Consider the following 25,319-nt stretch of genomic DNA (forward strand, 5'->3'; position numbering starts at 1 on the left):
GTTCCCACAAGGTATTGAGCAAAATAAAGTTATTTTGGGGTGAATGAGGTTGGAATTTAAGGGAAAATTAGTTTTATTGTTTCTGTTTGTGAGTCCATCCTAATTTGTGTCTCATATTACGGTAGCAGAGGCTTACATTCAACAAATAATAACAGAGGGAAGGTAATTACCGGTTTATGTTACCACAGCAGCAATTAGACTTAGCTTTGTCTTCATATGGCTGATTGAACTGACTTCTGTGTTGGGACTTCTAATCCTACTTTTCAAAGTAATTTAAAATGCAAGAAAAGCCACCTCCTTTTTATTTCCAATGATTTTTTTTTAAATATTCCACCAATCGATCCCAGGACAGTTGACAGTTGTGTTTTCATCTATATTATGTCTGTGAAAGCGTGGAAAAGTCGTAGTCAGAGTGGGACCTAAAGACAGCAAACAATATTTTCTATGTCTCGTGATGTGGAACACTTCTGCTACTTCTATTGTAGCAAATTTATCTATCTGCAAATTTCCCCGCTGCGGGACTTATAAAGGATTATCTTATCTTATCTTATCTTATTGAATGGTAAAATCAGACAGAATGTGTCAACAAACTGAATCTGCCAGATTCTTTTAATTGTTGTTTATTGGATGCAGATCTGCTTCAGCTTAAAGAAGTATAATTATGTTTTGTTGAATGGTGCATACCTGACCTCCATCTGATGAATGACCTGTTTAAATGCCCCTCTGCCTTTGTCTCCCTATTTCACAGAGTATTTGACAATTCTGTAACAGGATTAACTTCCACTACAGAGGACGTATGCTCTCTAGTGGCCTGTTTTGGGTAGTGCACTTAACAGAATATCCCAAGCCATTTATACTCATTACTGCTGGTGGATCTGCTCTTTATAACTGTCTTTCATGTTTCTATCACATCTTTAAAAAAATCTCTCCTCAAATCACAACTTACTGTACATGATTCGTTCTCCATAAATGAGGGGTAGTTTTATTGTATTTGTTATTATTTTCACCAGACAATTGCATTACAACAGAAGGTCTTCCGTCTGTGGCTCCGTCAGCTGAGATGCCGAAACCCACACACATCATTAACCATGGCACAATATGTGTACATTTGGTTGATAACATACACGCTTATCTGACTTGCTGTAAACAAACAGTAGTTTTATTCAAGATTAAACATTTAGACGACCACAGAATAGATGAACAGGCATTGGTATAACACAAGGTTGCTTTTTCTGCTGCTGTCCCAGATACCCACAATTAAGCAAAGCTTTATTTAGCTCAACAAAGTTACATGTATTTCTATGTATACAGATGTATGTATGCGTTTAGATATGCACACATGGGTATACACTGCACATAGACTAGTAGTCAGTTAGTCTCCTGCATAAAGTTTGTATCCCCATAAAATGTTAAGCTTTGGATGTAGTTTGGCTTTTGATAAATTTCTCGGTTGATGGAATAAAAAAACGTAATCTGTCAGTTACGGCAAAATCAACAACAGGATACAACGTTTTTTTTTTCAAGACACCAACAGAAGTCTGCATATTACCAATCATCTGAGCTGCATTTATTTATAGTAATCATGAGAAATATGAGGATGATATTCTACCATAGTTGTAAAGTACCCCTCTAGAGTAGAAGGCAGTGTTTCCATTGGGTCATCATGACCAGGAGCAGAGCAAGAAAAGGCCCCGGTTTAAAAAAAAATGGCGGCAGACAGACAAGTCCAACCAACTGAACCTGACAAAGGCACCAACAATACACAGATGGTCTTGTTTTTAAAATACACACATCAAATACAATACACCGCCTTGCAAAGAGGCCGTAGGAAAGAAAAAACCATGAGTCAATATCGGAAAGAAAGTCGCAAGTTCTACAATAACAGTGGACCTGTACATATGGAAAGCATAGACTATAATCCATCTGTCCACGCCCGGTGACCTCCCTTTGGAATGTTAGAAGGGATCATTTCTCTGGTGGTACGTATAGACAGGACATGAGATAATGCATCTGGCACTGAAGGTTGCGAAAGACTCCCTTATTTGACGAATGCAGGAGGAAGTATAGATTCCCACAATCCCCCCCTCACCAGCGGGTGGAGTAAGACACAGGGAGGGAGGGTTGAAGAGTAGTTGGTGGATGGAGAGCGTTCGACGAGTCGTGAGACTCAGGATTAGCACCAACTTCAGAGGTTTTTTGAACTGCGTGTCTCCAAGCATAGACGGTGGGGTTGTGTGTGTGTTGGACGATGAGGATGGTGACGATGGTGATGGTGTGAAGGTGAATAGGGGGATGGGGGATATTGGAAGCATTGGTGGCGTAGCATCACCGACCCAGACAAACTAATGAGTAAACTAGGGCCAAAATGTATTTCAAAAAGGCATTGAAATGTCTATAGTGTAGATGTATGGTTTATCTTGCTAGCATCCTGCACTATTTTAAACAGTTAGACTGATTTTTCTGATAGAATATGGCCAGTTTCTTATTCAATAATTGCTAAAAAAGGCTTGGGGACCCTGGGAAAAACCAAATTTATATTGTGTTTTTAAGCCTAAAAAGATTGAAGGTGCCCAGAGAATATATTTATAAGTGAGAAAAGTCTATTCAAATGACATGAAATCTTTTCCTTTTGCTGCAAATCTATTCAAGCACTGTCGGGCCGGCGTCTACAGACAAAGAGTCAGGGGTTAAACTGGGAGCGAGCAGGACAGAAACCAGCAGCCGACCAACACACAGTGACATTACAGTTTACCATCAGATTTTTATTTGGTTCATAAAGAGACAAAAAGCTTTTTTTTTTTTTTTTTTTTTTTTTTTTTTTTTTTTTTATACGTGAGCCGTGCAAGCCCGCCTCTTCTCGTTATGGTAGAACTAATCCCAATTTAACCCCTGGGTTTACATTCATGTGAACGTGATAGTGTATAATTAAGACCTAACAAGTGACAAGACAGTCAAAACAGTTGCAAGGCTTCATGCAGTGCTACCTCATAAGATTCACATTGATTCTACTGTTGTGAGAACAAAATTATTTAAGCGTTTCTAATCATTGCGCAATGGTTCGCCATGACGCTATTGATCATAAAGTAGTAATCCATCTTATTTAAAAAATACAAAAGCTGTGATCTTCATGTACATGTGTCACATATAGTATCTATGAGAAGCTAGTGTGTTTTTCAGCCGCTTTGTCTCTGTGCTGTAGATTTCTTTTTAAGCTTAATGCACATCGCTACGCTGCCAATTATATCAACTGTTACTGATAGAAAGACTTGTGTGACTAAAGATATGAGCACATATGAGGCTAAGAAAGCACAGACACTTGTTGTGATTGTAACGCGATTCTGGTAGTGCTTACAAGCTTACATGCAGTTAATGGTTGGAGATGATATAGAGAACCAAAAACAATAAATACCTTGTATAAAACATAATTTCATATCAATATATTAAAATACTATTTAAAATAATATCTTAGACAATATTGCAATATGAAATTGACCGATAAATAGTTGGTAGGCCAACACAGAGAAATATATACTGTATATATATATTTAGGTATCTGTGTCCTTCATAGTTTGCTGTTTTGACTTAAATGATTTGAAGTTTCCAGATTTCCCCCAGTTGGTAGCAGTACAATCCAGAGAGCTAATACATTTTAGTTATTTTTTTCCAACAATAATAACAATGAACTTACAGTACACAGTCCCATAATAAAGATATACTTACTGAATACAATATAAATGTCAAGACAGAAAAATAGAAAAATATCAATAGAAATCAAAAGTAAAATACATATCAGAGAAAGTATACAGAGTAAAGTGTACTTATGAGTCTTTGTGGTTCTTGTTGTTGTAGCTGGAGCTTGTATTGGCTCTCATTGTTGGTATATTGGCTGTGTAACTGTACTTCAGATTTTTTGTTTTTTTCCCCAGTCCCGACACACACACACACACACACACACACACACACACACACACACACACACACACACACACACACACACACACACACACACACACACACACACACACACACACAAACACTCACACGCTCGCACACAGACACAAAGTCACACACATCTGCAAATACATACACATGCAATAGCACACATGCCTGCACAGGTACAGGTGTGTACTCACCCACACACTCGCCCTCACACACACACACACACACACACACACACACACACACACACACACACACACACACACACACACACACACACACACACATAGCTCACATGACCGTGCAGCACTTGCAGCTCTGTTTCTTCTCCTTTTCCTTCTCTCCCTCCTCTACGTTGGCCTTTTCTTTATCCGCCATGCTCCCATTGGGTGGAGCCTGCTCTTCTGAGGCGGCCTCTGCTCCGGCCTTCCCTTCCCCATCCTCGATCACAACAAACTCCGCCTTGACGTTGCCGTCCACACCTTCCAGAGCCGTGCGGGACTCCTGCTCCTCCTCAACGGTTTTGTAGCCCATGAACACCAGGGTGACGGGGTTGTCCTCGCTAGCTTGGTCCGGACTGGGACCCAGCAGCTTGGCCTCAATCCCCGTCACCTCTCTCTTGGGGGTCTGACCCGAGCCCTGCACTACTCCGTTCTCACCTAGGGGTGGCACCAGAGTGTCATTGCGAGGTGAGGAGAGAGCAGAAGGGAAAGAGGGTGGTCAGGGTAAGTCAGAGAGACGAAGAAAGAAAGGGGAAATTTGTTTTAATGACCTCCGGCTGAGAGGAACAATTCAATAGAGCAAATTAAGAGGCCATTATTAGCTCGCTTTCTCTTTTAGACACAGGTATCCAGGCTGCGTTGCTATGGTTTCACGTGCGATCATATGTTGCCATGGGTACTGAACTTACCTCCATTTTCTTTGGCCACACCCTTATTGGCTGGAGGGTCTGTCTCCAGTTCTTCAATCTCTTGCTCCAGCCTGGTTCAGAAAAAACACACATGTGCATGTTCATTTACACCACAGACAATATAATGTTGCACGTATAAGCAAACGTTGATTAGATGATCAGTTCTACAAAAAACATGACCAGGATGTATCCCGTTACTATTTTATGCTGACCATGTTAATCTCAGTGTCCTTACACTATTTGACTTCTCATGTCAAGTTATAGGCATTGTTAAAATGTATAAAAATACAGACTTATTTAGTAACAATACCAATGCTTAGACATGACACTCAGACATGTACAGACTGGAATCACGTTTCTTTTAGCAAGTTCAAACACCACATACATAAATAAATCACAATTATTTAGGTTTCTAATAACCAATTTATAGAGATATGTCTGAGTCTGAATACTCAAATTGGATTACATCACCCGTAAAGCAATGTACAACCCTCACATGACGTCTAGTGTGATAGAAGAACGCTATTCCAAACACATATTTGACTTGTTCACCTGCAAAAAAAACAATATTCTGGACAAATATCGGACATGCAGGGTTTTTTTTGGATGCTGACCTGAGGATGACCTGCTCCAGGAGTTTGGTCTTCACCTCGTCTTCATGCAGACGCTTCTGAGTCTCCTCCTCCGCCGGAGCTCCATCTAACAACCAGCGCTCCCTCAATGCCTTCGACTGCAAGAGGACATCACAAATACTAACATGTTGTTGAGAATGAACACGGAGAAACAAGCATTACGTAAGAGGATGATTATGTCTTTAATTTGTGGTAAAAAGAAGAACATATTTCACTATAATTTCCCCCTTTTCGGTGCATGAGTGTGTACGTCAGCTATGATGAAAAGAGCATTATTAGGGAGAGGGCTTTTAATCATGCTTCTTTCATCAGGAGCAGCTGATTAATTCATTAGCAGAACTTCAATCACCCAAAATGCAACACCCTTTCTCCCTTGTAAGAGATTAGTGGTATTTTGACTTAGTACGACGAGCCCTTTAGTTTATCTACGACAAAAATCTACAAGCGATTGCGTCCAGCACTCCTCTGCTGTCTGCTGCCACTCAGTGATTCTGTCACATACTTCAACTGCTGCCAACTTGTTGTTGCCAAGTGGACTTTGGCACATAGCCAGGGCATCAAAGCCTCTAGAATTGAACGGAAAGACCCAAACTATTGTATAATTCTCCTGTTATATTAAATTGAGCGTGGGATTGGAAACTGAGATAAGTCACTAAAAGATAAAAACCTTTATTTCTAATCTTAAATCGCATTAAAGATCTTTATGAGCAAGTTGAGAGCACTGACTGTGACTAAATGTACTAATTGTGAACTGTTAGTCTCATTAGAATTACTGTAAAGTTAATTCTAGGACAAGATAATTTAAAAGTCCCATATGAATTATAATGAATCACGACGTGGGAATAACATCTAGCCTATAAACTTTGTTCTGAGGTGGATTTTAAAACTTTTAAAACTATTCTCTAACCTTCCACTTCCTTTTCTTCTTCTTCAGTCTATGTTTATTTCCTCTATCAATTTCCAAACAACCCTGTATCCTTATCTTGACCCCCCCCCCCCCATCATATTCCCTCCTGTAGATAAGCTTAAATCAAAGCAAATACTTGGCATGCTTGGAGGTAAATATAACAGTGTCTTACTCGCAGCTGTTAGACCGTGCAGCGCAATTCAACTCTGCTTGGCCAAAACGGAAAAAAAGTGTTAGAAAAAAGCTCTGCGACTGAAAATCTGGACCTGTGCTTGATGTGAATTCCTCTCCAGTGATGCAACACGAATTTCTACAGCAAAACCCCCTGTTTTTTCCCCCTTCTTCTCTGACTCGACCCCCGCCCATTCTCTCTCTCTCTCTCACTCTCTCTCTCTTTAATGCATCTCTATCCATCATAAAGTTCATGAACTTTGTGGTTTGTGTGTGTTATATCGGGTAAGGTTGTAAATGTCAGGGTGCATCTGTTTGTATCTGTTAAGCGGCCTGTTGTTCTGTTTCAACTCTTACTTTCCCCATTGAGTAATTTAGCTCCAGACGTCCAGCTCAGCAGAGCTGTACAGCACACACACACACTCTCACGGTGTAACTCAACACTCTTCATACTCCGGCTCTGCATGGTCTCCTGGGCACTGAATCTTACCCTGCTTCTCTCTCTCTTTCTCTCTGTACTCTCTCAATCTTCATCGCTCTCTCGCCACACCCTACTACCCCATCGCCTGACATCACGTAATGTACTCACTCATCATGCGCACGCACACACACACACACACACACACACACACACACACACACACACACACACACACACAAACACACAAACACACAAATCTGCACGAACGGTCGTAAAGCCAGAGCACTGAAGTTATGTCTCTCTCCATTGTTCTTTGGAGTAAAAGCTGCTAACGTAGCAGACAAAGGGCGGAACTGGGATACACACAGACACAGGCGCGCACACACACACATCTCCAAATGTACTGAACAGCTGGAGGGGAAAGAGCTTTATTGCAAAATTCATGAAGCATCTTTCCCTCTACAAATTGAAATGCCAAATTTGAAAATATAATACAGTTTCTCCAAAATAAATTGATTTTATCCTATCAAATTCTTATTATTTTATCAAGTATTATCTTTCTTTAAAAATAATTTAAAGGAATAGTTCACCATTTAGGGAAAAAGCTTTCTTGGCGTGAGCTAAATGAGAAGATTAATACCACGCTCGTTTCTCTACGGTTAATATTAAACTGAAGCAAGGAGATGGTTAGCTTAGCTTAGCATAAACACTGGAAACAATGCGAACCTGGCTTTAAACATGTGCTTTTAATAACTTTTTGAAAGTATGTTATAGTTAAGTACTGGTCATTTCCCTTTGGAGCATTGCTTTACACATGCTCCCCTATAAACTGTACGTTGTAACATATTTGGAGTATGATGACATACAGAGGTTGTAATTAAAGGGACTGCCACCTGCTGCAGGCATAATCATATCTGCCATGACTGCTTAATTAAAAACAGAACTCCCATTTATGCGTTCTGTGTTAACAACTTCGTATTAGTTTATCTCGCCATTATGTCTGCACTGTGAGAGTGTGTATGTTTGCGTATGTGTGTGTACGATCCTGTATTAGTGTGATTTAATGGTGGGGCAGGTACACCCTTTTAAAAATATGGTGTGTAAACGGAGACATTTATTGGGTTTTCCACATGAAAGCCGCCTCTGGAAAAGCAATACATGCTGTGGTTTGCACAAAGAGCCTTTTAATGCTCCTGTACAGCGTGATTACACTTCCCCTCTGTCAATGTGTGTGTGTGTGTGTGTGTGTGTGTGTGTGAGACGAAAGCGGGGTGCGGTGGGTGTAAGAGCCCTTTCCTGTTGGTGGGAGTGGGACAAAAATCTGTTTCCTCTGCCAAAGCCCTCTGCATTGTCTGAGGCTTCTGTGTTTTCTGTGCTTTCATGAAGCACGCAAAAACGAACACATGCACACACACACACACGCACACACACACGTACAGATTTACACTTAAAAAGGTTTGCTCTGAAAATAGAAAAAGTGGGAGCACGCAAGGGCAACGACACAGGTCACAGACACACTTTTCCCACAAACGCATGCGCGTCTGTGCCGCCACATACACACACCGCAACCTTTGCTCGTATCTGTGACCTGCCGAATTGTCCTGGGCTGAAATAGCTTTGACAGTGCTGACACGTTCTCTGACGCCTTGGCTCTGATATAATGAGTGTGTCTGTCCGCATGCACACAGATTTGAATGTGTTTTTTAGGGAGTGTGTGTGTGTGTGTGTGTGTGTGTGTGTGTGTGTGTGTGTGTGTGTGTGTGTGTGTGTGTGTGTGTGTGTGTGTGTGTGTGTGTGTGTATAAACAGCATGTGGAGGAGCTGCTGGTGTTATCTGTGGTCCATTCTGAACATTCCGTGACAGCAGCAGTTGGGGAGTATCTCACTGTGTGGGACTGATACATTTAAAAGGAGTTTGCTATTGTAATTTGGGTGTCTAACACTCACACATAGAGCTTAATTCACAGAAAACACAGAGCTGACCGTCAAGTGTTTCTGTCAGCTTTGTTTGTTCACCTTGAAAGAGTTTTATACATAAATACATTCATCTTATCAGTGTCTGATTGGGGTGTTCTCAGAGGATGTTGACTGGTATAGGTGCAAATATACCAGTACACCTAAGTAAAAAAAATAATTAAAAAAAGGGATTGATTCCTGCAGGAGTACATGTCAGGTAGCTCCACCGATGGCACACTAGCAATAAGTGTGCAAGGGAGTTTTTCAGAGACGTTGAAGTGCCCTCTCATCCGTATGCCAAATGACCTCTTGCACAGCCATTTGCATTGAGCGACCTTATTCGCTGTAGTTTAATCGATTTTACCCCCGAACCCGCATTCCGCGAAGACCCCTGTAACTCTGCCTCTGATTGGTTGGTACTCGTTGCCTTTTTCACTGAATTTGTTGCTGAAGAACACAATAGTGGAGGGTTGGTAGGGTTAATGATTTCAACTCTAATGTGGATGTTTTCATAAGGATGGCAGCCTTCTTGTATAGTGCTCTCATTTATAATTACAATGTCCTGATTGTGGGAGAAAAATGTGTCATGCACTTTGCCTCCGGATGGATTTACATTATAGATCTGTTGGAGATGAAAATTTTGATGTGGTGTCATAATTTAACTTAATGTTCACGCTAATATGGCTCACTGATTAACAAGAAAATGTAACATTGGTACCTCATATCAAAAGGTTGCTGGACCCCTAGTGCATTTATACCTAATCCAAACAGGATGGACTATAAAAGAAACTGGTCTGTACAATGTTCGCGTTTAAATCAGGGACCCGAGAATGGATCATTTTTTGGATCTGCCTACTTAAGGTGGAAATAGCAGCTAAACTGGAAACATGTTTCAAATCACTGCACACTCTGTTGCGGTGCAAAGATCTGGACACTCTATGATTGTGTCCTCCGTTCACACTGTGGCCTAATTATCCTAACAAGTGCAGTAGTACAAATAGGGCGTGTGCATAATGTGAACATGTGTTTGCATACGGAAGTGAGTGTGTGTGTGTGTGTGTGTGTGTGTGTGTGTGTGTGTGTGTACCTTGAGATGCTGGAGTTGCCGTCGGTCATCATCCAGCTGCCTCCTCTTATTTTCAATCTCTGTCTGCCTCTTCCTTTTCTCCTGTTACAACACACACACGAACAGAGACACAGACACACACACGTATATCCATTACTCTGGAAACGCACAGCAATATGTAGATCATAAATGTTTTTAAATAACACCACACTGTGCCCCTTAATAATTGAAGTATTAGAACTGAAACTCATGGATCTTATCGACATCAAAACATACCACGCCTTCGTCTTTATGGTCGTGCTGATGATTTAATGGTAACTTTTGATGACTGAGCACAAGAGTGGGTTAGGAGAAAAAGAGAGGGAAGTTGGAGTACAGTTACTGTATGTGCTGTATATTTATAGGCACATTTCATTCACTCCAAATTTAAAGTCAATTTTGGGAAAATGTCCGAAATGTTGATGAGAATTTAACTGATGTTTTAGTTGGTGTTTTGCGATACCAATGTTGATAATGGAAGTTGTTTTTATCATACTACATGAAGTACTTTTATTTCTCTTGACAGATATTTCAAATCTTTGACGTTTCAGCAAATTCAGATGAAGTGTAAATCGCTGTGTAGTGATTTTCTAATACTTCTTTTAACAAACCAAATTTAAACGTGCTTCTTTAACTTTGTCTGCCATTATTTCCAAATGCTTTGTAAAAATGTATATCTCAACAAACATAATTATACTGGGCATAGAACCTGAAAATTGTGTGTCTGAGAAGACAAAGAGAAAGAGAGGATGAAACAGACTGAAGCGATGAAAGACCAAAAGAGTGAAACAAATGGAAGAGAGATGCTGAGAGCCGCTGCTTTAGCTTTTGTCTGTCCTCTAATGGTTGAAGGATATGGGATCTAAAAGGTTGGGTCATTAAGCAAGCAGCAATGATTTGCTGTTTCTACAGCCATCAGTGTGCCTTGATGTGCACTCTGTATGTGTGTGTGTGTGTGTGTGTGTGTGTGTGTGTGTGTGTGTGTGTGTGTGTGTGTGTGTGTGTGTGTGTGTGTGTGTGTGTACACAAAGAGGAGAAAGGAAGAGACAGATACAAATAACTTACAGCGATGGCCTGGAGTTTCTCCTCTTGTGACACCTCAGCCATCCTGAAGGAAAGAGAGAGAGAGAGAGAGAGAGAGAAAGAGAGAGAGTTATTTAACCACACATGACCACCAACATCAGACATAACACACAGTGACACACAACTTTCCGTGCGTTTGCTCACCAGCCATTTACCTTCCAAAGACTTTCCCGGTGACTGAGGTTAAATATCTGTCTGCTCGCACTAAATCAGTGTCTCTTTTTTAGGGAGAGTCAGTGAAGGCATGCTAATGCGCTAGCAGGGCGCTGCTGGAGATTCCTGCTCTAATAGGTTCCAGACCAGAGCTCCGGGATGGAGGATGGACGGAAGCGCAGCTGAAGCAAGAGTAGAAGGACTGGGACTGATGTTTGACTGAGACGGGACAAAGCTATCACAGAATCAAGCTTCCTCAATAATCCCATTTCTTTATATCAAATTGTATTGTTTTCTGTAGTTAATAGCTGATTTTATCTCTTTCAAGCAGAACATTGTTCATGGCTTCTGACATCATACATAAAAAGAGAAGATGTATTTATAATAAGGAATGGCATATCATCTGAAATGACATTTCTATACAAGATTAACCAATATTACCTTGTGTTGTGTAGGAATTTATTTACAGGGGTGTTATTTTCATTTCAGTTTTGGAGGAGGGTATTTACTGGGGAGACCCCAAAGTCATAGTGTCCTTCATTCAGGGCTGTCTGTCTAAAGGGATACTGTAAGCGTAATGCGTATAATAATATATCTTTCCCCACTGAACGAGAATTGTTGGCTGGCAAAAACGTATTTCTTTTAAAAATTAAATCCAATTCAATTTGTATGTTGAAATTAAGATTAGATCTGAAACCATTACTTGATTAATCTATGAATGGATCAGCAGTAAATTAAGAATTGACTATTTTTAAAAGAATCCATCGATAACTCTAGAAATCAAATGCAAAATAATCCATAACGAATATAGTTGCAGTCCTAATTACGATATCACAAATTTACCTTGAAGACAAATGGATGATGTAAGGATAATGTGAATCTATGTTTGATGACATTCGTTACCTATGAAACCACATAATATATAATTTCAAGCATTGCTGAGATTGTCTCGGCCACTTGATAAAGTTAATATAGGGGAACGAATGACTCATATAAAATCATTAAGGATGTCATGTGTTACCTTTACATAGATTTAATTCTTTTGTCATGATACAGTAGCAAGAGCCTCTTCACGGTGTGTGAATTGAATGTGTAAAGCAATGTAGCCCCAAGAAGAAGCTCTTTCTACAGATGGAGGTGGTTGATGAAGCAACATCTTAACAGCAGTGTCTCTTTTTCCAGCCCAAACTGAAACTTAATCACAACACATATGGGATTCTAATTTCTCTGCATTGGTCCAAACCAAACTCTTACAAAACAACTATGACACAACTACTCGACATAACTCCCCCACCCACCCCTCTGCACAGCCATTAAAATGTGTTAAAACCGTTTGATCGTGTCACTCCTCCTGATGAGTGGCCAGGACACCCACTGTTACTGTGAGTTTGCTTGCATCATTTCCCCAAAGGAATACTACCAAAGCTTGGATTGTGAGCATATCAACGGAGCAAATTGTTTTCTGTCTTGCCCTTGCTGTAGGGTTGGTTTCATTGCTACACTTTTTTATTTCCAACTAAAAAGCATGCAAAGCAACAACACTGGCTCCTCTTAAAAAACATAAAGAGGCAGACATTTTCTGTCATGGCATGTGAGTCCACTATCCAATCACAGAAGCTGTGGGACTCAAAAAACCTCAGGGGTTTATTATGGGAGGACACTCTGTAACAGTTATGCACACACTTTTCAAAAAACCCACATTCAAACACCCCACTGATCTCTGCTCTTCTACCAAACCACATCATCATCACATGGAGATGTTTGGGAGAAAAAGTTAAACCACAATCATCTGATCAACCGCCCCCTAAACAAAAACACACACGATGTACTGTTGATTTAACACATTCTTTAGAATTTTCGCCTTTCCCACTAATCCAGCACAAACAGGAAGAAAGAAACATCTGGAGATGCGCTGAGTAAAAAGAAGCTGAATAAGGAAAGCCAGCTCTGTTAAATCCATCAATCGATAATAAAATAAGGCTCCAAATTCCACAGTACATAATGTTTTGATGAGCTTCATCCAGGCACTGTTTATGCGGTTTGTTGACATTGTTTTATAAGGTATTTTCTCCCTTAATCCCCTTCCCTTTCCAGCACTGTGGTTGCGGTGGAATCAGGGCAGTTAGCTGACTGAGCATCTGGATTAGTTCATCAGCAGTATGAGGGAGGCCTAGAACCGCCGGCTGCCCATCCTGACCTAAGAGAGGTCACTGTGACCATCAGCTGACACGAGGCAGAACACACCCACAGCCACATGCTTTTATGTTAATAATTTCTGTTGGATACAAGAGTTGTGAAAAGTCCAGTGCACTATGCCCCCCCCTGAATAAACAGCTTGCACACAAAACTGCTCAATATGAGAGTTATGTACATCTGCCACAAAATAAATGGCACAGAAGTCTTCCTCACTGTTCAACAGATCTTTTTAACCACGTTATTTTCTGATGAAGACAGTGAGGTGCAGTTGAAAATGTTGTCAGTTTAGCTCTGTTAGTTGACTTTGAGTTAAGACTACTCTGTCAAATCAACAGTAAGATTCAAATAAGGAATTATCTGCTCAAAAAATATGTTTGCTAGACTAAGAAACTGACAGTCTTTGGTGCTACGGAGTTTTAATACCAATGCCTTAAAAAAACCAATGTATTTTAAAACAATCAACCCTCAACCACAGGGAAAAAAATCTGCTGTGTGTCTCTGTGAATTATGATCAAAACCCCCCAGTTCATGCCAAAGTTAACAACAGATGTCCACTGGACCGACTTGTCCCTCCATTCAAACCAAAATTTGAATGCTAGCACTGCTTCTCTAACATCTGGGCTACAGCTGTAATAAATGTTTAAGGACGTATTGGAAAAAAAAACATGTCCACCTTGTCGGAACATCGTGGGCCTACTTCCTGCTGCCTCTCTCATAAATTATGGACAAACAAGGAGAAAGGAAAGCAGACACGAGCACAAGCATCTTTGCAGCATGGTTAGAGGAGTAATTACATTTATGATCGAGAAAGGAAGACATCCAGGGAGGCCGGCAGAAACATATTGAGACGGATACATATACTAGACCAACAGGACTGAGGGAGGAAGCCTTCTTAGCTGGTAGTATACATACAAACAACAACCTAAAACTAGGCATGTTTTTGTCAATATCTCATGGCAGGTGCATGGCAGAAGAAGTCAAGGAAGCGGACTAATGACCGGCCCTATTCCCTGTTGAGTGCGCTGCTACCGTAGCATTTCCAGGAACACATTAACTGCCTGCATAGAGCACCAGCATCCTCTTCTAATAGCATCACGGTCCTCTGGCACCAGACTCTCTAACTGGACTGAAATGCCCTAAAAGTGATTACCTTAATGTCCAAGGAGCTCAATGAATGATAATCCCGCTGAGCGTCTTTATTTAGGGATATCATGATGACCTAAAGCCAAACATGGATTAAGAACTCTCCTCTCTCCGAGGTGAGAAGAAATGGTTTCCCTTCCACCTTTTTACAAAATGACTGTCCTTGCTGCAAATAAAACATGAAAAACTTTGAATCGCTTGTTTTTGTAAAGGAACCAAGTACGCTACGGCCAATTGCACTAATGTGTTCTGAAAAGTCAGCTAAGAAACATTGTATTCATTATTTACGCTACACAGTGGAAGTAAAAGGGTCAGAAAGTACACGCTGTACAAATCCGTACATGATACCAGTCACACTGTGTGACTCTGGGACAGCCAAGGGCCATGCGTATTCGTCTATTTGTTGGTGGTAGTGGCAGAATACACTATACGCTACTCTAGGATTACCTTAAACAAACACCATGACAACCTGGAATTGGACTGATTCTGATCCTGCCTCCCACACTCCCACATACTCAGATGAGCAGATTTGTTCAGAGCTTGTTTTCTTGCATCTGTGCTTCATCAGATTGTAAACAACGCACAACGTCTGAATTGAGCCAACAACTACAATGTTGCAATCATATTGGACGAAACAGAATGACATTATCAAAAACATGAAAAAATAACGAAGAACATAATGAATTTCACAAGGAGAGTTATTAAAGGACGAGTCTTGTGATGTTCTGTATTTTTGTTATTGACAACAAATCTCATGGGACCAAAATTAAAATAAATTTATCAAGCATCATCTGTGTTAAAGCTTTGAAAAACTTATTTTTTTTGGTTCCAATGACCTTCATTGTTGTCCAAAAACTATTCTACACATATGAGCCACACTGTTGCACTGAACAACATGTCCCTTCAATACGATGAACCTGGGCAATGTAGTTTGTTTTAAATAAATCCTAAAAACACCATCCCGCTGCCGAAAGAAAATTCACTAGGACACAGTATCTGCCGCATCAAATCCACTACTTTGAGTAATGTTTAAATATAGACAGATAAGATAAAATGGATAGCTGTTTAGAAAGCCTTTTTTTAAGTAAAAAAGGAAATATTTATGACATGTTTTTAAAGATTTTGAATCAGTGTAAATGAAGGTGCTTAGGGCTGAAAGCCACAGCCAGGCTGAGGAAATATTGATCTTTTTATTACCTTTGAGCACAACCGTAGAAAGAAATCTCCCTGCACCACATAGATGAAGAACTGTTGGAAGCTTGTTGGCCAATTAGAAACCATCTCATTCACCAATCAGAGAACTGAGAGGCAATGACATACAGCAAGAGTAACAGGTATGCTATGAAGAAAAGACAAGTAGCCAAACAGAAAAAAATTTATGACACTTAGTGAATCACACTAATTTCACACTATTGTTATCACGTAACAAATTACAACAAATAACCTTAAAAATAGCATCTAATGGTTCCAGTTATAAAATACTGGCATGCTGCGTCTAATAACCTATTTCTACAAAGCCCGTGTGAAAGGGAAATGTGTTCACTCGGGTGGTAATTCATAACAGCAAGAACCTTTTAACTGATACTGCACAGTCATAGTAAAACTCCCCAACACATACACACCCACAAGCACACTCAACAAACGGACACCTGTAGAAATCAGATGAAATTGAGAGGCCAAGGACAAATTTAATTACTAACGATGTGCTAATATTTAAAATCTGGACAGATCCCAGACGTGAACTAGACTTCTGGCAATTCTTGAATGAAAAATGCACATAGAGTCACACATAAAATAACACTGCCTGGCACAAAAAAATGATTCCTTTTCATTAAGAATGATGACTGTGAAAATGACTCTTGATCTTAATGATCTGTACTCCGCATTAGAAAGCTACGAGAGTCTGAAAGAGGAAACTAATCTGAAATCTCCTTCATACTCGCTGAGTTGGAGTGGCACTTCTTTCTCCTCCTCTCTACTCTCTACTCCCCACTTCCACAGCTTCCTTCCTTCGGGCCAAAAGACCACAGGGACAACAATACTGATCCCTGCCTTTTTGCCCCGGCCACACACTCTCACCCACACCCACACACACACACACACACACACACACACACACACACACACACACACACACACACACACACACACACACACACACACACACACACACACACACACACACACAATCGTCCCCGGTCAGCACGCACACCACGACTTCTTCACCATCACACATGAAGCTCTGTATCCTTCTATCTGAGGCACAACACAAGCTCTGCCAAACGTAAACAGTGCACTGCCAATAAAAATTTGAGGAAGTCCGCTGAGGTCACATGTTAGTGTTCCAGGGGTCAGAGGAGAAAGCCACTCTCCCCCACGAGAGGTCACCCATAAATAAACCTCTGTCAGCGCGGAGTAGAGACATAGTGTGAAACATCCATGTTGAAATGCCAAGAGAGAAGCTACACACAGACTGAGACACGTGGGATTGGATCAGGAGGTCAGAAAGAAGTGACAGTCAGTTTTTTACTGTGGTTTTTATCATTAGTCAAGCTCCAGAAACACTGACTAGCCATTATACAACTACGGCAAATAGTGGTTTGTACACAGCCTTCGCGTGTAACCCCACCACTTAAAGTCTTCAACCTCAATTCAAGTCATTCAGAGACATCAATAGGGATTTTTTTTCTCCAAGTTATACAGCTGTCCATGACTACAGGACTGATTTGATTGTGTAAAATTACTGCGAAACACCTTTAAGGACAATATACTGTATATTGAGAGCGTTGAGAGCATTTTTGTTAAACTTTGACAAGCAAACAATCATGCCTGCTTTTGGTGTCACGTGTGTGGCACGTTATTCAAATTTCAACCAGTCCCTCCTTGAGGCCATTCATAACGTTGTCCTCATTTGTCCCAAAAAATAGCCACAGTGGTTGTGTAAAGAATGAAAAGGAGAGCTATAGAGGGCAAATCCTTTTGGTTTCGGAGAGTTTTATAGTTTATAGTTCTTTTTTTTAGTTCCTAACTTTACTAAAAACGTCTTGCCTTCCAGAACCCCCTGTATTGTTCTGCCGGCCTCTCTCCTCTCTCTTGATTCCTACTCATCGACTCGCCTCATTTCTTCACTTGACCGCGCTCAACCTTCATTACTTCCATGGCAATAAACCTTTACATTTCAAATCTGTTCGGTCGTTGTGTTTGCTGGTTCATTTTTATACATCCAGGGAATGCACGTCCGAGTCTGCAGCTCTAGTGACACTTTTATTGATTCCCGTGTTTTGATTCCAACCACTGCATGGAGGTGCATAGCGTCTCTGATGTCACAGATAGGTCTTTGTTGGAAGTTTGAAAGCCTGGGGTGCGGTTCATTGCTCAGAAAATCCAAATTTGGGCAATGGGATGGAGCGACAATCAATACGACTGAGTCATACAAACCCTTTGAGCTCCCTACCTGGTAAACAATCTGTTCTGATTTACAAGCTGCATCCAAACAAAAGAAATCAGACGCAGATGTACGTGAGCTTACTGACACAAAAGAACAAGTGGACATAAATACAGAGATAATAACCAGCATTGTTAAAAACTCGGTTGTGTGTAGCAACATCACAAAGCTGCTGGAATACAAGAACAGAGGCTCTGAAAAGAGATTACACAAAATGTCTATGACCATGATAAAAAACAATGCAATGGAGAGGGACATATGCAACAGTTAGCTGTAAATCAATTAGTCAACTGACAGAAAATTAAGTGCAAACCATCTTGATGATCAATCAAGCAGTGTAATTATTATTCAAGCAAAAATGCCCAATATTCATCATTTACAGCGTCTTTCATGTGAGGACTTTATTCTTTTCTTGTCGTATATGATAGCAAAATGAAATCTTTTGGGGTTTAAGACTGTTGAATAAAAAAGCAATTTGAACACATGAGCAGTTTACAATGATTTCTGACATTTTATAGACAAAATGAGGAATAGATTTAACAAGAAAATAATGGGAGAATATCTGATACAAACAAAGTGAGCCAACTATTCACTTCAGAACAGAGACATTTGGAAACCAGCTTTTCAATGGCCATCAGAGGAACTTCATGTTAAAGCCCTTTGCTCTTGTGGTTGTCACTTGGTTTAGCAACTAAAACAGCAGCTCTACAACTTGCATTCTTGACAAAAACGCTTGAATGCTCCAGAAAAAGGCTAAATCTCTCTGTTGCTGCTTCTCACGACACAGCAACACTATATAGCAACTAGATCTCATACATGGATACATTCATGTATTTAACGGCTCAGAAATAAACGCAAGCTCGAACATAAAAGCGAGACTCAGAAGTGGACAGGTTGATATAAAGGTTCACGTTTTGAATCAATATGTATGGATGAAAAACAGGAAGGCAGTCAGACTTCTCCACTGGGGATTGGCAGATAATCGTTAATCTGTGGATCAGGTAGGAACACATCTGAGCCAGACATCGAGACAATGTGTCCCTTGTGAAAATGTTCACACACGCTTTAATTAAATTCATGTACAGGCATTGCAATAAAACATCTTGGGCGAATAAATACCCAATGTCCTGTCCCTTAGATAGCACATTAGGAATGTTGGCAGATCACAAAAATGTTGCACAAAAATGCTACAAATGCCTTAATGCGTCTTTAACCTATTAAGGCATAAACATATTTCAAGAAGCTAAGAGAGCTGAAATAGAATGCTTAAATAGGTTGGTGGTTCTGAGTATTGATTAGCATCAAAATTACCTGCTGACAGCGTTGCTTTTGAGTTTACGGACAGTGTCCTGTGGTGCTCTACGGTCAATCAGCAACCTCTATACATCCGGATGGAGGAAGCCTACAGACTTGCATTACTGGAGCAGCCTCTCAACGTTAACACAGGAACCATTAGGCCAAATAGAGGCCTTCCCTTATGGCATGATCCCAATCCCCACTTAAGGCCCTCAAGAGGCTCGGGAATTGTTCATGCTAAGTATGTTTGTCCAATATCACCCTGTCCAATCTCTTCTGGGATTATAAAAAAAACACAATTCTTCATTTATAAGGGGACAAGACCTTCTATTCATTCTCCTCCTTCCCCTTAAACCCGATGTGAATGTCTGTAAAATGTTTGTGTGCTGTTTAAGGTTATCTACAGTTCAAAAAGATGATCTATTTCTTATCAATAGTGGCTTTGATAGCATCTTCGCAACAGCACTGATGATCGTCATATGAGCATTCGGGTGTGCGCGTGTTTCGGGAGGGGCACATAAGACACACATTGAAATTCACAAACACACAAACTGCCGCTGTGCACATTTTCCCTCTGAGATTAAAAAGACTTAGTGGCTAAAAATGACAGTTTATCAGAAGACAGACTATCTGCCGGGAAGAGGGAGAGTAAAAAACAAATCCTCTCTCGCCTTATCTGTCATGACAAAGCAGCAAGGAGGGGGGTTTGTAATGAGAAAGAAAAGTGACTCTCCAGGAAGAAAAGAGGAGGCAGAGATTAATAGAAAGAGAAAAAAAAGGCCAAGGCGGATTGCATCGCATTATCAAATTAAATCTCACATCTCTACCATCTGCCCAGATGTTACTCCTTATCTGTGCGACTGCTAAACAAGCTTTCACTTCCACTTCTTTTTCCCTACAACATCCTCTTTCAGCCTCAAAACAGTAACTGTAAGGGCTCCTGTAATGCATGACATGCATCTTACTCGACTACCATGCTGATGTTATTTCATAACCACTGCATGAATGGCTTCTTAATGACAGTTAGGTCATTGGGAATAATTAGAAACATCTATCACGCTGGGGCTACTCGCTCGGGGCAGGATGTGAACCCGTGAGAGGCCTGATATCATCTGCTAATGGTGTTGAACCAGCCAGCTCTGCCACTGAAATGCTAGCAAATTGCAGTCATGCATTAGCGGTCGTAGTGTTATGTTGAAAGCAAAATATTCGTTTTGTGTCACTTTTAATGTAAAAGTTACCTTTAACCCCCTGGCATTTTCATTAAACCGGCATTAACTGCGGTTATTATGGCAAGTTTTTTGGGGTCAGTGGAAACAAGCTATAAACACAACGGTGACATACTACTGCCTTTAACGGAAAGTTGATATGATGAACGTGTAAGCAAATAGTTGCTTATGTGATGGGTGAACTGATAAATACTCATTCTTCTCTTAGCTCTGTTTTGATCACTAACTCTGACTTGAAACTGCTAAATGCTGCACTATGTTCACCAGCTAATTCCCAACTTTTGTCTGTCTGCTAATTGGTGCTGGGAATGTAGCGTACAGTTGGTTTATCAGAAAAAACTCTCTGACGCATGTGGAAAAAATGTTGATGGTAGCGTTGAGTGCAAACCAAAACAACAGTTCATTTTATTTTTCATTACAAGCGCCCCCCCCTTTCAAGCCTAGCATCATGGCAGGTTGCGAAATTGTCTCAAATCTCAGTTTTGTGTACAGGGGATACTAATTGTCCGTTTTCAGCACAAAAACAATGCCAATGGAAATTGAATGGGGATCTTTTCTCATGGTGGCCACTCAGATTCAAGGCATCCATGTGACTATGTAACCGTCAGAGTGATGCAGTATTAAAGATTTAAAAAGACCACTAATGGTGGGAAGGAGGAGAGGTGGATTGGTACAACGCGTGTCCCTATGTTTTGTTGCCTAAACATAACATTTGTGATGGTTTACCTAAACCCAACTAATTGGTTTTGTTGCTTAAACTGTACAAAGTTCAAACAGGAGATACAAGTCAGTCAAAGAAAAGACAATTGTCTATGATTAAGAGAGGATATGTGATGATGAAGTCTTGACAGAGTCTCAAGCGCTTGGACTCTACAGGAAGATTTGTAATCGAGAGGGTGTCTGCCCTGAGCAGCAGCAAGATAAATCCCCGCCCTGGAGTCCAGACACTGGTTGGGGTGGTGGTGCATGATGAGGCTTATGAATGATGAGTTCATGAAGCTGATGAATCTCTGAAGACTGGGCGGAGATGGGGAGGTGGAGGGGCAATCGTATTTAAAAAGAGGCGGCAGCAAGATGATAGGCTAACACTGTTATTGTGTCGTTGGGCTATTGGAGGAAAGAAACCAGCTGATGGGGACAGCTGATATCATGATTGACAGCCCCAAACAATGACAGCAAGGAAATTATGAGTGAGCATGTGTGAAAGGAGTGAATGGCAGACGTATGAGAAAGAAACTAAATGCGCAAAAGTAGTAGACTTCCTGACCGAACTTGCACTAGAGCTTCATGTATTTTAAGCCGATCCATGATGTATTTTTCTAAACCTTACTAAGTGTGAAACCTAAATTTTGTTTTGTAGCGTAATGTCGTCATGAAAAAGAAGTCGTGACACAAAAAAACAGACAATTCGGGTACCTGTACACAAAACCAATGGATTGCATTTTGTGACGATTTCACAGCCTGCCGTGAGACTGTGTTTACCTTTCACATACATAAAGAAATGTAATCCATTGTTACTATAAAGATATGTGTGGGCTATAGTGTGACTTGACTGTAGTGTAAGTGAGCATTAGGTTGTTTTATTGCATTAATATCAGAAACAAAACTTAGGTGTCCTTTGCCCGTTGAGCTGGATTTATCAGGGTAGTTAGTGAGCGTGCTCTTTTAGGCAACAGTTTAACACTTTCACTCCAATATGACCAGTTTTCTCCCAGTTCAACTCACTGAGGACTTCTGTTGGGCAATTTGACTGTAGTTAGTTGGTAGAAAAGAGGGTCACTCATTCACATTTCACCTCATTTGTCACTGACAGTCCGAGATTAGGATGAATGACCTTCCGGGTACCAGCCCATTTCCCCTATCTAAATTGGTGAAAACAGATCCATCCCAGTGCCCAGCCTGCCGGGCCAGGAGACAGCCACCAACACACACGCACGCACGCACGCACACACACACACACACACCATCCATCTTTTTTTCTGGCAAACAAGCAAAGACAGACTAAAATGCACACACAAAGCTGCACAAAAGCGAACACACAAAACCTGACACACAGAAATGTGGCTGTCCAGAGTCATAATGCCGCATGATGATTGGGTGGACAAGACAAGTGCTGTCAGCTCTGCTGCCAGTCGCTGACACAACACAGAGCAGCCGACCGGATATAGACCCTCAGCTCACACACAGCCGGGCTGAGGCCTACGGTGGACTTAACATGCCACGCTCATACAATAAAAATGACAGAACAGACCACAGTGTGCAGAGCTGAACTGCTCCTGTAATCCCTCCTTGTTTAAAAATATATGCACCAGCGCAAACATGTAATCATCATCATCGATAGTCCTAATTCTAACAAATGAAGTCTTTCAATCTGATTCTTAAAGGCAAGGAAGTGTTATTACTGACATTATTCTTATGATTATGATTATCAAATTGGTGCTTTCATGTCTGTGCTCAGAGATCCGCATTTCGTCTTATTGAATATTTTATATTAAATAAAGATATATTTCCAGAATGCTGGACAATTAAGACATAATCTAATAAATAGAGGTTGTGATCCATAGGCAACTGTGATTTCAAACAGCCGTTTAAAAGAGGGTGTTAAAGTACTTTGTTTAATGACTCTTGATAAGAAATGTGGTGCTTTCTTAGGCTTTTTCTGCCAGATTTCTAAAAAGTAAGTATAGCTGTAACACAGTAAAGAAAAGGGCAACAGAAGGCACAAAATATTGCCAGTGGTGAGCCCTTGTCTATGTTATCCTTACACCAAAACACATCATTCCTTGCATTTGTCTTGACATTGCAAACATACACTTAGGACCAGTCGGTTTGGCTCCTTTTTGACATTACATCAAATCCACTGGGCTGATGTGACAAGTCACCTCAGAAAAAAACTGCCTCGGAAAAGGAGTCAATCAAACAGGTGTCACTGTAGCTTCTTAGATGACTAAAACAAAGCGTCTCTGTCCTGTTCTTCGAGGACTCGCTCTCTCAGAAATGCAGTGGGTGTGTTGTGTTTGCAGACTCTATCATCGTGAACTCGGAGGACTTGTCAACAAAGATGTTGTCCACAACAGTGACGTCTGTTCACAAGCCAGAAAGCCGGGAGAGAAACAATAGCTTCCAAGACCAAACAAAAAAAACACACTCTGTCTGGTGTCACCTGCTGTGATCAAACATTGTCACACAAAAAACAGAGTTAAACAATTTAGGAGTCGGTCCAGTTACTATTGTTCTATTCAGAGGCAGGAATAGAAACAGAAAGATAACACACACACACACACACACACACACACACACACACACACACACACACACACACACACACACACACACAGGGGAAAATGTGATACTCTAGGAGGACTAAGGAGCCAGACTCTATCACCAGTGGCAACCTGAGCTGGATTTAATTTAATCTAAATCTCAAGCAGTTAGGGATGCACACACACACACACTCATTCTCTGGAATCCTTTAAAAACCCGCCTGCCTGGTCCATTGCACAGTGTAAATTCCAGACAGGAGTATGTAATGGCCAAGGTTTTTTTTTTTTTTTTTTTGCAGCTCATGCGCGCCATGTTGGAGCAGACTGCTCACATCACAACACACCATAGAATCGCCTGTTACTGTCCTCTCCTCTCCTCTCCTCTCCTCCACAGCCTGTGTGCAGCCAGTCAGCATCCCTCACCCATGCACGGCTGGCGCCACTGGGAGAAAAAAACCACCGTCCTGAAACCTTCTCCTCTACCAACAGATCGATAAGACATGATGCAATATCAAAGGCATTCTCGTAAACATGTCGTCCCGTTACACCTGTCGGCCCCGGCTGCATCAGGGCTTCAGAGTGCAGTACAGTAACGCGGCCCTCTGGCCATCCAATGAGGCGTTTTTTTGACGTGACATGATCATGCAGCTATTTTTTTTTTTCTTTCTTCATCTATTTTTTTTTAAGACTTTATTGTGAGGCTTGTTGCGTTACATTTGGATTCATGCCCCCTCCCTTGGAGGATGCTGCGCCCCTTGTGATTACTAATTGTTGCCTCATATTAAAGCAGCGGCCGTGTTTACAGAAATGAATATCACAAATGCACAATGATACAGATAATATTTCCCTTTTTTTTTCTTATTTATTTTTTTTTTTTTTTACCCACCACCCCAATGTCTCCATCCCTCTGTCCCGCTCTGTCATGCCTCCAGCCGGATTCTAAAAGGATGCTGCCGTGCTGGAGGCTGAAATATTGCGCCGCTACACAACCAGACCTCTGGACAAACCACCAATAAAAAAAAAAAAAATTCAAAAAAAAAAGCAGGCCAGCTAGAGGGAAAAAAAAAAAAAAAAAAAAAAAAAAAAACAGGCTGTAAAATTCACGACTTACTCAGTTAAAGATCCCTTTCGCTTCCCGCCACGGACGTCTTCCAAACAGGCTGTTTATTTCTGAGCGTCAATTCGGAATACGCTAACACCCCTTTCCTCTCCTCCTCCTCCTCCTCCTCCTCCTCCTCCTCCTCCTCCTCTTCTTCTTCTTCTTCTTCTTCTGGCTGGCACCCCTTCTGTTATTGCCGAGGGTGAGGCCGTGGGCAGCGTGAGCGCACAGCCCGACAATAATAAGACCCGGATGGTTTCCTCTGGAGCGAAAGAGACGCACGACGGACTTGGCTCTGCCCTAAGTGGGGATCTCATGGGCGGCGGGGCGTCGTCTGGAGCAGGTTGTAGTGTAGTTTAGTGTATGGGTGAG

General features: G+C 41.1%; 1 protein-coding gene across 1 annotated transcript; it reads right to left on the minus strand.

The window, feature by feature from the left end:
* Positions 1–972: 972 nt before the first annotated feature.
* On the minus strand, positions 973–25,319 carry palm1b (paralemmin 1b). The gene is made up of 6 exons (XM_054613964.1): positions 24,960–25,319; positions 11,106–11,148; positions 10,023–10,103; positions 5,464–5,579; positions 4,850–4,920; positions 973–4,598 (listed from the first exon to the last, which is right to left on the minus strand). Exons 2-6 carry the CDS (start codon positions 11,145–11,147, stop codon positions 4,231–4,233), a joined length of 678 nt encoding a protein of 225 aa, XP_054469939.1. The 5' UTR covers position 11,148; positions 24,960–25,319; the 3' UTR covers positions 973–4,230.

The sequence above is a fragment of the Anoplopoma fimbria genome, chromosome 15 (assembly GCF_027596085.1).
Source record: "Anoplopoma fimbria isolate UVic2021 breed Golden Eagle Sablefish chromosome 15, Afim_UVic_2022, whole genome shotgun sequence".
NCBI classification, from domain to species: Eukaryota; Metazoa; Chordata; class Actinopteri; order Perciformes; family Anoplopomatidae; genus Anoplopoma; species Anoplopoma fimbria.